The 12,574-nt window shown below is 44.6% G+C and overlaps 1 protein-coding gene across 1 annotated transcript in view; it reads right to left on the reverse strand.

Moving 5' to 3' along the window:
* The window catches only part of LOC134367146 (G-protein coupled receptor 143-like), a 389,602-nt gene that overhangs the window by 12,291 nt on the left and 364,737 nt on the right, over positions 1 to 12,574 (reverse strand). The window contains exons 6-8 of the mRNA XM_063083786.1: positions 11,215 to 11,323; positions 9,973 to 10,090; positions 8,160 to 8,403 (exon numbers count right to left, since the gene is read on the reverse strand). Of these exons, the coding sequence (XP_062939856.1) occupies positions 8,160 to 8,403; positions 9,973 to 10,090; positions 11,215 to 11,323 (471 nt within the window). The remainder of the gene's footprint in view (positions 1 to 8,159; positions 8,404 to 9,972; positions 10,091 to 11,214; positions 11,324 to 12,574) is intronic.

The raw sequence follows: 12,574 nt of genomic DNA on the forward strand, positions 1-12,574 counted from the left end.
AGAGAGATTCCTTATGTTCAAGCCTTCTTCTATATCCGATCTCATCCTTCTCTCTGTCAACACTATTCTACATCTCAAATTCTCCTAACTCATGCCTGAACTCCCCTTCTGGACTCGGATCAATCTTTTGATCTGTCAGACCACTCTGCTCCCCAACCACATCCTTATGCTCCAGATCCTCCACCAGCCCCTTCACCTTTTCCCTCTCTTTGTCCTCAGCCACTCAATCCCTCTCCTTTTTCCCCTTCATCAGGTGAGAACCCCACCTCAGTTTCAGCTCCTTTATACCCCCTCCATGAAGTGGCAGGGACAAAGGGAATTGTCTGGGTCCATATTCCCTTTTCTCTTTTTGATCTCTCCCAAATCAAAAAACGACTGGGATTTTTCCATTCCAACCTGGACACATATCTTAAGGAATTCAGATACCTCACCCAGTCTTACAATCTCACCTGGCAGCTTAATGTTTTCATGATTCTAACTTACACCTTGTCCCATGATGATAGGGAGCAGGTCTGGATAATGGCCCACCAACAGGCAGGCGAGGTACATGGCCAAAATAATAGGCAGCCTGTGGGAGCCACTGCCATCCCTCACATGGACCCAAATTGAGACTACTGGGCCAGCCATGGTGACTGGGATCTCTGGGATAATATGATCACATACATGATTTATGGCCGCCAACAGTCTACGCACAAGTCAGTCAATTATGACATGCTTAGAGAAATCACACAGTGATCCACCAAAAATCCTGGCTAGTTCCTAACCCACTCCCTGAGGCTTTACATAAATACACATGCATAGACCCAAACTCCCTTTCAGGCATGGCCCTCTTACACTCTCATTTTATTACCCAACGAGACCTCCTCAATGCAGCTTTCAAGGTTCTTAACAATAGAGAGGAGGAGGAGAGGAAGGATTGATACAAAAGAGATCAGGCCAAATATTAGCTCCTGGCTAATGCTATCCAGAGATCACACACTCCAAAGCTGGTGGCCTCTATGGGAACATCACCTGGGAACTGCTTCAAATGCAGTCAACCGGGCCACTGAGTACTGCCATATCCTAACCCCAGGCCCCCTCCCAGGCCCTGTCTGCACTGCAAAGAGCCAGGCCACTGGGGGGTTGACCATTTCTCTCATGAGAGAGGGAATGGCCCAGTCCCCAACTAACCCTTTGGCTTCATGGCCATCCTGACCAGAACTGCTTGGATTTGCCCAGGAGGAGGACTGAGATGCACAGGGCCTGAGGCCCCGAAGGAGATTACACATTTGAGCCCAGGGTAACTTGCCTCGTAGCAGGTAAGCCAATCTCTTTTGTCATCCATACAGGGGCCACTTACTCTACCCTTCCTGAATGTGCAGGACCAACAACCCATCCTCTATCACAATAGTAGGGGTCATGGGATCAGAATAACACCCGTGGATCACTCAACACCTTTCCTGCAACCTACATCCACCCGATTCACACATACATTTTTAATAATGCCTCAATGCCCAACCCTCTTACTGGGACAGGACATCCTTTCCAAATTCAAAGCTACTCTTACGCTAAACACTTTAAATCCAGCTACAATACTCCTGTTACAGGCTGCCCCAGACCTGGTACCTGAGGCTTCCAACCTTCCCTTCAACTCGGACAAGGTTAATCCTCTAATATGGGACACTTCTTCTTCCTCCATTGCAATGCACCATTCCCCTATACTGGTTAAATTGCTGAATGCTTCTTTGTTCCCTAATGTCCCAGAATACCCCATCACTAACAAACACCTAATAGGCTTAAAACCCATCATACACAAACTCCTTTCTTCTCATCTCTTACGTCCTACCCACTCGGCTTTTATATTACCCACCCTTCTGGTTATAAAGCCTAATGGCTCATACCATTAGTTCAAGACCTCAGGGCCTTTAATGTGGCCATTTTACCCATAACACCAATTGTTTCTAACCCCTATACTCTTCTATCCATAAATCCCAACAACACCACATTTCTTCTCTGTACTTGACCTCAAAGATGCCTTTTTTTCTATCCCCTTATACCCTTCCTGTCAAAACCTGTTTACCTTCACTTGGACTGACCCTGATACACATGGTTCCCAACAACTCACCTGGACAGTACTGCCTCAGGGGTTTCGGGGTAGCCTCCACTTCTTCAGCCAGGCCTTAGCTCAAGACTTATCTGAACTTCCTCCAACCTCTAGCACTTTAATACAATACGTGGATGACCTCCTCCTTTGTAGCCACTCCTATGAGGATTCACAGGCCCACACTGTTGCTCTCCTTAATTTCATGGCCTCCAGGGGATATTGAGTGTCCCCCAGCAAGTCCCAAATTTCTTCTCCTTCAGTCACCTATTTTGGAGTCCACCTCACCCTAACACCAGAGAAATAGTGATGGATTGCAAGAGTTTAATTTCTGAACTCCCTACTCCTGCCACAAAAGGTGAAATCCATTCTTTCTCGGGGCTTGCAGGGTATCTTTGCCCATGGATTCCTAACTCTGGTGTGCTAGCAAAACCACTTTATGAGGCAGCCAAAGGGTATCCTGCCATTCCCTTAGATCCCACAAAGCCCATTCATTCTCCCTTTCAGTGATTAAAAGCCACTCTCCTTGTAGCCCCAGCTCTATCCCTCCCAAACCTATCTCATCCTTTTATCCTGTACATCACTGAAAGGCAAGGATTGGTGGTCAGGGTTTTAGGACAAGAGGCAGGAGATATCTCCTCCCCTGTTGCATACCTTTCCAAACAATTGGACACCACAGCTCGAGGATGGGCTCCCTGTTTATGGGCCTTGGTGGCAGCTGCCCTTTTAGCACAAAAAAGCTCTAAACTAACTTTTGGACAACAAACAGTCATTTGTTCCCCCCATCATCTTGAAGACCATCTCAGCCATGAGAACATGTTGACTCTCTCCCCTTCCCGCCTACAACTTATCCACCTTACCTTCATTGAAAATTCCCAGTTCTCCTTTAAACCTTGCCCTCCCTTAAATCCAGCCACTCTCATCCCACAACACTCATGACCCTTGGAACATAATTGCATGGAGGCTTTAGACACTTTCTCAATCCCTTTCCACACACCTCCCCGCATCCCATTACACAGCCCTAACATACATTGTTCATAGAATGCAGTGTCACCTCCACCCCCACCCCCTGGGTGGGTTATGCCATAGTAAATCTAACACAAACTATTGAGGCTGCCCCCTCTCCCCCTAACACCAATTCCCAACAGGCAGAGCTCATTGCCCTCACCAGCACTCTCACTCTGGCAAGTAACAAACGAGTCAATATATACACTGATTTTGAGTGTGCTCACCACATCCTACACTCCTGTGCGGCCATATGGAAGGAGAGATGATACATGACCAATCAAGAAGGGCCAATAAAAAACGGACATCTTATCAAGATACTTCTTGAGGCTGCACAACTCCCAAACGAGGTTGGGTTATACACTGCAGAGGACACCAAACGTCCAATGACCCCATAGCCCAGATAAACAAACTGGCAGATCTAACTGCAGAACAGGCTGCTCAATCACCAGGCCCCCACTCTTCCTCTCCTGCTCAGTCCTTCTCATGGTCCCTATGCCCTTATCCCAATACAAACCCCAAGAAATACAACACCTCCCACAGTTGGGGGCACAGAGGAAGGACAACTGGTATACTGTCTCTGGTCACTATGTCCTCCCTACCACACAAACTGAGCAAATCCTTTTAGATTTCCATAATTCAGTTCATATAGGCTATGAATCCCTACTACACCTTCTTCAGCCCTTAAATGACTCTCCCCACATGGCCAGGTTACTTAAACAGATCACTCAAAATTGTCCTTTGTGTACTCGTTGCTCCAATCAAGGTGGCCTCCAAGTTCGGTCCTTTCCCCACCCACCAGGCCAGAGGATACACTCCTGGCCAGGATTGACAAATTCACTTTACTCACATACCTCCTCACAACAGGACATACTATCTTCTAACCTTAGTAGATACCTTTTCAGGTTGGGTTGAGGCTTTTCCCTGCACTTCAGAGGATGCTACAGCAGTAATGCATGCTCTCACCTCAGGAATCATCCCTCGTTTTGGCTTGCCCAGCAGCCTCCTGTCTGATAACGGCCCAGCATTCATTTCCCAGATTACACAACTCACAGTACAGGCCTTACATATCAAATGGGACTTACATATACCATATTGGCCTTGGTCATCAGGCAAAGTAGAAAAAGGCAATCACGTCATAAAAACACACCTCACCAAGCTGTCCTTGGAACTTCACCTCCTTTAGACTCAACTTCTCCCTTTAGTACTCACTCGCTTGCAAGCTGACCTCCCCAAACCCACTGGCCTCAGCCCTTCAAACTTATGTATGGCAGACCCTTCACCCTCACACCTCTCCCTTCCAGCTCATTGCCTTTAGGCCAGTATCTCCCTACTCATTAGGGATCTTCTTCAGGAACAGGCCAACCTTCTATTACCTCATCCTTTCCCCACCACCCCCTCAGACTTTAAACTGAGCCTAGGACAGCAAGTGTATATTCAAACCCGAATCCCAAAGCCTCTCTCACCATGTTGGGAAGGGCCTTGTACAGCACTTCTCACCACCCCCATGGCAGTAAAAGTACTAGGAAAGGCCCCTTGGTATCACTTATCCTTGGTAAACCTAGCACCTGAGACTTTACCCAAAGAATCTGTTAACACCAAGCCAGAGGGGTCCCTCTGCTCAACCCCAACCCAACATCTCCTTACACTTCATCCATTTTAGGACCCACAAAATTGAAAATCTCCAGGACCTCCACTCTTCCCCCAATCCCAGAAGAAGGATGATCTTTCCCCTGGTAATTGTCCTTTCACTCTTGCTGGCCCACTTCATGTCTTTCACACAGGAGCTGCTCCAAGACTGGTCCCGACCCACCACCTCCAGTGTTGAAGATGCTCTTGAGTGGGTAACTGAGTTAGCCTGGCAGGGCGCCTTCTGTGATTACAGCCCCAACAAGGTTACCCTCTACTCCTTTTTCCTACTATGCACCCTCTCAACGTCTCAGCCCCTGAACGCTTGCCTTTTCTCTTCCTCTTGCTTCTTTTCCTAACAGAGACATGTGCCACACCCTGTTCACAATGTATAACCAAGGTCTTGGTGCGTGGAAGGACACTTTCCAAACTCCTGGGTCAGCCACCCGGAATCTTCAGGGGAACCCTACAGGACACGTTCACATCCCAGACATACGTTCCCACAACATGCTATGACCAGACAATAGCCAATCATGTGCTTATGGGGTTAAAAACTACTGGATAGCTCTTTCCAAAGGGGATTCTGCTGGAGTCCAGTGCCCACCCAACAAAACATTTCTGCTTCACCTAAACCACTCACTGAGGCTATAGCAATGGGGGAGGACTTCAGGACAAAACACGTCAGACCCCTGACCATGATGGGACTTATCTTCCTTCTTGGTCCCTGGCTCTTTCGGTGTTTCTCTAATTTCTTACAGGAACATATGCAGGCCTTCACCAACCAAAAGGTCGCTGAATTGTTCCTGGGAGGAGGATATCAGCCCCTGAGAACTGTTGACCCTTCACCAGAATACAGCCTCCCTCCATGAAACCAATACTCCACCACCTAATTGTTTTATTTATTTCCTATCTTTGCACATCTCCAGCAGGAAGCAGCTTCAGAAGAATGAGACCTTCACCCCTTTTCCCTTATCTCTATACTTAAAAGGCAAGAATGGTGGATCTTGGATGTGACTGGCACCATCTTGGACGTGACTAGTGCCATTTTTCACACACTCAGCACAAAATGGCCACCAGCTTTTCCCTTACAAGAAACCTCGTGGTTTCTGAGAAATAGAAACCAGCACCAAACCCCTCCACACCAGCACTAAACCCCTCCCTGATTACATCAGCCTTCCTTACAACCTATGTAAGCCCTCCCACCCTGACTCTGGTTGCTGCTCTCCATTTTGAGTGCAGCCTGGCAGATTCTTTTCCTTTGCTAAAGCTTGGTCGGTACCCGGCATTTCGGCTCAGTTTCTTTCCATTACCAGCGCAGATAACATGTTGGGGAAAGCAAAGTTTTGGATCCAAGCCTCTGAAAAGGCTAATCATTCTGAGACATGATTTGGTCTGTACTGGGGCCACTGTGCCTCCCCAAGGGACATTTGTCATTGTCTAGAAACAGTTTTGGAAACTGCATCTAGTGGGTAGAGGCCTGTGAAGTATGCATAAAGCAAATGTACTTCACAGGGCCTGGTTTTCCAAAGCCTTGTAGTTTCAAATATTGACCTTACAAAAATCGGGAAATTTCCCCCAGGCTATTGAGTCTCTGTTGTAAGATAAAGAGTTATAACACAGCAAGGTTGCTGGCTCAAAGACAGACAAGTGACTGATTGATATGTAATGTTACTGGGAAGCAGCTGTAAAAAGAGAACATTTGCTAAGATCAAGCTTTTGTTGGTGGATCACTTAATTGTCTAATGGAATGTCATCTGACTTCTTTTTACTGAAAGTTACCAGACTATATTGTCACACTATAATCCCACCTATGTCTCTTGCTGTAACTTCCTGGGCTGGAGAATAAATACAAGAAGGGAACCCCAATTCATGGTTAATTTCCCAAATGAAAGGAATGCTTCTCTCTTGAGGGTTCTGGGAATAAACCACTTCAGGGCTTCTCACTGCTCAGAAGAGATGGGCTTTTAGTAATCCTTTGTGGCTCCATCACACAGGGGAAGAGAGGTGACAAATCCATGGGGGGCAAAGCAACAGAGGCCAAGAAGCTGCTAAACATTCTACACCGCATGGGACAATCCTCAGGACAAAGAATGACCTGGTGCTAAGTTCTAATAGTGCCAAAGTTGAGAAACCCTGCTCTGAAGGAAGAAACAGTAGGTGGTTAAGGAGTTGACAGAGAACTAAGTTCCATTTCAATCCAGTCCCAATGACCCAACTGAGAATAAGCAAAGCAGCATTTATGTCCCTGAATGTTTTTAAAAATCGAATTCTCTCAGTTCTCTCTCCCTCCTTCTTAGACATCCAGTAGGCTACTATATAATTATAGCTATCAAATGCTTCCTCTTAAAAGATCAATTTCCTCGTACTTTAAAATCATTAAGAATCCACAAATGTCAAAGTGGTGATTTTCAAACTTTTTTCCTCTCCAAAAGGTAGTTTCTTGCTAAAGCAAAACCTTACTAGAAACCTTAAGACAAAGAGAGATGAGGAGAATATTAGCAAAAATTTATTTCATAAGTTGCAATTTGAATTTAATTAATGTTGTTATCAATTAGAACTCTAAGGACATTTTACTCAACACAAAATTCTGAAACCAAAAACTGAGGCAAACATTATGATCTTCTATCAACTTGAACATCTAAGTTTTTCAGCAGTTTGATGTGATTGCACCATATCAAGAAAATCTAGTTTTAAATGGCTAAGGAGCTGAAAATGTAATGGTTTTTAAGCAGTCCAGCTTGCCATCTCAGGACAGTCTTCACTTAAAGAGGGTAGGAGAACATTATTCTGAGCTCCACATACAAATGAGCTAACTGGTGTCAAGGTAATGAGTTGATGGGTTACTGTTTGGTAGCCAACACATTTGAGCATGCATAATTCTGATCACAGATTTTCACATGAATTTTGGAATGGTATTTGAATCACTTATTAGATGCGTGAAGCACCACGTTAGGGTTCCACAGAGCACGATGGGAAGACCACAGCGCTAGTCCCCACATGGAAAGAGTAGATTAGGAGAGCCAGCACCGGCTGATTGCCTTTCATGTTAAATGAACTTAAATGAGCTGGACAAATGAAACTGCACCTGTAATCTAAAGAGGTCATGTCATAATATGCATTGCCTCATAGCCAATGTTAGTAAGGGATTTAAAGTGACAAATTATCACATATTCAAAAATGCCATCCACCCAAGAGGACCAGTTATAATCAATACAAGGCTGCAGTGCTTAGTAACTAAATGAAAGGCACCATTAAAATATTAAAAGGAGAGGTGGATGATGAAACGTAAGAGTAGAGTCAATGTCAGCTATTGTAAATTTACGTTTGTGCCCTGAAGTTGGCTGTAGACATCATGGACATCCTCCAGTTTCATCTTGTTTGATAAAGGATTTCCAAGCCCCAGAGCGCCCCAGCCTACCTTCCCTGGCCTACAGCAGGGCTTTACCTTCAGACAGCATGCTCAGGGCTTTGTCAGAAGTGTGTCCACTGACACGTGCCATCTTCCTGGAAGTGGTGTTTTCACTGGGCACACAGGAGCCCACTGGGGACGGGTAAGTTCCCTCAGCGACAGAGGTCGTCATAGATTCCCACTGGATCTCCTTCCGGGGAGCCTGAAAATCCAGGCTGCATCCTGTCCAGCCATAGAAGGCCAGAGATAAGAGGAATCCTTGGGCTGGATTCAGTATCCCCTGGGAGAGAGGGAGGCAAGAAGACACATGGCACTCAGCGCAGTACAGTGGGAATTAGAGCATTCAGTCCTCAAAGTGCTAAACTCTGCCCAGGATGCCTACTGGGCGGCCCTCACTGAGGAGTGACCTCTTAGTTAGTTGGTTTGGCGCAAGGTAAAGATTGGCCCTAGTAGGTGCTGTACCTCAAAGCATGCCTGAAAATAGGGGTGGAGGAGCTGGCTGGTTGGTCCATTGGTTAGAGCATGGTGCTGATAACATAAAGGTCCAGGGTTTGATCCCTATACTGGCCAGCTGCCAGGAAAAAAAAAAGTGGAGGGGAAGAGTGGAGGGGAGGGAAGAGAGGAGGGAGGGGGGGAAAGGGGGAGAGGAAGCAGAGAAAAGGAGAAAGGGGCAGGGCTGGCCCATGGCTCACTCGGGAGAGTGCGGTGCTGATAACACCAAGGCCATGGGTGCGGATCCCATATAGGGATGGCCGGTTAGCTGACTGGCTGAGCGTGGTGCTGACAACACCATGCCAAGTGTTGAGATCCCCTTACCAGTCATCTTTAAAAAAAAGAAAAAAGAAAAAGGAGAAAGGGGGAGGGGAAGGGAGGGGGAAGAAGGTGGGGGGAGGAGATCCATGTGACCCAGGCAATGGAACCAATCATGTTCTTGACTCTGCCTAAGGTGCTTTGCTCTCCTGTAGCTTTCTACCTTGCACTGTCAACTCAGAATTTGATTTAACAAATGTTGTTCAGGCAAAAGTGAGTCTGGGAAACATCCCTCCATTTGTGTGGTTCCCTTGGTTAACTTCATGTGTTTGGTTTGTTAGCTTCAAACCAAAGCACAGAGACTGAGGAGGCTAGTGCTGTCCTCATTTTAAGGTTCTTGTGAATCAGATCTTTCCCAACTCAGAAGCAACATAAGCATTAATTCTGTGTAGCACAGAGTGGACCTCTCCGCCAGTGGAGACTTCAGCTCATGCATGCCTTTCTTATTGTAAATGTAATATAATCAAAACACCGGGGGAGAAGTCTACCCATGGTGCTTCCACCCTATTATCTTTTCTTGTATTTCCAGCCAATATTTTTATAGACATATGTGTTTATGTAGTTGTAACTGGTATAATTTCATATCCTACCTTGTCCACTTAATATCAGAAATTTCATAAGAGTCATTTAAAAAATCTGGGTAACATTCCACCAGGATGAAAGACTATAATTTACTTAACCACCCCCCCTTTTTTTTTCAAATTTGGGTTTCCTATAATGCTTTATAATTATGGATAATGCTACTAGAAATTTCTTCATCCCTATGGCTTCTTCGTGGTCTAAATACTCCTTCAAGATAAAAGATCTGATATTGTGAGTCTGCCTGACAGTTTTGATGCACTGTGCCAAATTAATTTACCAGAGTTGTATCCATTTAATAATGATCCCAATAATGAATGAAACCTGGTAGCTTAGCACACAAAGGCCAGATATAGGTAGCCCAGGAAACTATTCAACTCACTATATATTTATATGACAATACATCATACTTCTGCGTGGTTTTTTTTTTTTCCAAGCTGAAAATTTTAAATCTACCTACCATAATAAACCACGTGGTCTTGGCTGCACTTCTCACACCTTTCAAAGAGCCTCCATTGATATCTGGTTGCATTTCAAGATAGAATAAAAGGCTTTCATTGATGATATTTGACAACCAACTGTTAGAAAGAAAATGGCCCATGGGTAAAGAGAACATGCAACAAAATTCACTTTTAAACTCTGAGGTCAGGGAACGATTTCTACCAAGGCCTAAAATTCCTAATTCCTGGTGGAGGGAAGACCACTTCAGCAGTAAGAAAGCACAAGGAACCAGCACACCAAGAATTTAATTTAAGAACTATAACTCCTCGCAGTCTAAAGCAGAGATCAGCAAATCCTTCCAATGGTAACACTCAGTGCCACTTCAGGGTATAAAGTTCTAGCACCGTGTCAAATAACCCAGAATTCATTCTTTGTTTGAGGAGTAACCCGAAGTTTCGATGTAGACCAAAACAAATCTTATTTTGACATTTTATGCTGGAACTTTAAAATGTTACTCTTGGGGGTCAGTGTAGTTTGATATGATGAGCTGAGTGTATTTTTAGTGAGAGATAATTTAAGTCTCTCCTAGGAGGGTGTTCAAACAAATCTCCTAATATCAGATTAGTTATTAAGACCACAAAGGCTTGCCCTGTCCTGCAAAGTGTTGATTTGCTGCAGTGCAGGGTGTTCTAATTTCCACCTTTTTTGCACTGGCTACAGGTCTACTTTCAAAGCATCCACCTGTCCTTTTGGGTAGGACACCAGTGATGAGGAAAACTGAAGAGCAAAATTGCTCAGCCTGTTCTCTGCCCTTCGTGACTGAGGTATGAGTCTTTACACAGAAGATGTGCACTTGCTCCTCTGTGAGATACAGAAATTCTGGTGTCACGATTGAGGCACATGGGTGGATTTAGAAAGTATGATCAACTGCTTCATTTCCATTAATCCCAGCAATGGGATGAAATACTGGATGCATATTGTGGGGACATTTCAAAACTAAATCCGGAAGTTCTTGTTCTAAGAGCGTTATATATAATTTGGGTACATTTGGATATTCTTCCTGAAATTCATACACTCTGGACTTGCTCCACTGTCCTCCATGTATTTCTTCAAAGGGCACTTACCACTGTTTCAAAGATTTCCTCTCCAAAGACTCCCCACTTTGGAACTTCCAGGTCACACATGGAAAAGCAAAAGGGCAAACCATTTGCATATCCCTTACCACAAGCAATAAAAAAAAAAAAAATAGAAGAAAGGTTACCAAATAATTAAAACCAGCATTATTTTGAAAAATCGGATCTTGATCACAGCTCCCATCTGTCGCTCGTTCTCCGTGTAAAGGCCTTGGCGTCCTTTTAGTAAAGAGGCTACTGGGAGGAACAGAAGGGAACCACACACAGTGTTCATTATTTCTGTTTACTGAGTACAGAGAGCAGAATCAGAGCAGATGTGAGCCCATAATCAAAATCAGAGAGCATGAGGCAAAGCAAGCTACTGACCTCCATGCCTCACAACTTCCAAGTTGGAGTCCTCCTAGACTCTAAGGAATATATATTTTTAAAATTTTTAATTTGAAGCAATGTTAGATTGACTTAAAAATTGCAAAGGTAGCTCAGAAAGCTTCTGTATACCTTATACTCTTTGCCCAGCTTCCCCCAGTGTTAACAATTTACACAACCACAGGACGTTTGTCACAAATAAGAATTTAACAGTGATATGAACTAAACTTCCAGTTTTATTTGGATTTTACTAGTACAGGGACTATATTTTTAAAGGTTTATTTTCTCTAATATAAAAATAATACACACCTGTTATTTTAAAATACTTAACTATTTTAAGTTTCTCCTTATAGACAAGTTAGAAAGTATAAAAGTTAACAGAAGAATTAATGACCCATGGTCCCTCCACCCAGAGACAACCAATGTTAGCGTTTTACTGTATTTCTTTTCAGTCCTTTTTTCTATGAGTCATTTTCATTGGTTTGATATACTTAAATCACTACTTTTTACTTAAATTTGTAAAAAAAATTCCTGTGTTTAATGCACCATATTTAAATGTAAATATACAAAGACTGGCCCAAAGAGCCGCAATAATTTCCTGCTCCTAGTGGTAGAGTACTTTAAACAATGTTTTAAAATTCTAAAATCAACAGCTGATCCTCAAACAACCTTTCTGTTAAGGCAAACTTCCTTATGCCCATTCTGCCCTTGAGGGATCCACAGCAGCCCGAGGAAGCTGGACACTTGCTCCAGGTCACCCTTCCTTGAAGAGGTGGTAGGGGCTGGAATGGAAATCCCCAGTCCCAGCCCAGAGGTCTTTCCCTAACATTCTACTGACTCACGATACTCCTCTTATCCAGTTCTTCCCATTGCATCTGGCTCATTTTCTGTTTCCTGCCCATCTGAGAAAAGACACAAGCCAAGAGCATCATGGAACTGACCAGGATCCAGACCCCTCAGTCTTTGCTGCATCCCTTCCCCCCACCCCTTCTCTCCCCTTCTGCTCCTACCTCACCTCCACAGTTTCCTAAGGCCATTCCTGGGAGCCTCTGAGGCGTGCCAAGGGCAGACCCAGCATGAGCCCTGCACAGAAATGAAAGGCCAACTTGTCCTGGCCTTGAG

The sequence above is a fragment of the Cynocephalus volans genome, chromosome X (assembly GCF_027409185.1).
Source record: "Cynocephalus volans isolate mCynVol1 chromosome X, mCynVol1.pri, whole genome shotgun sequence".
NCBI lineage: Eukaryota > Metazoa > Chordata > Mammalia > Dermoptera > Cynocephalidae > Cynocephalus > Cynocephalus volans.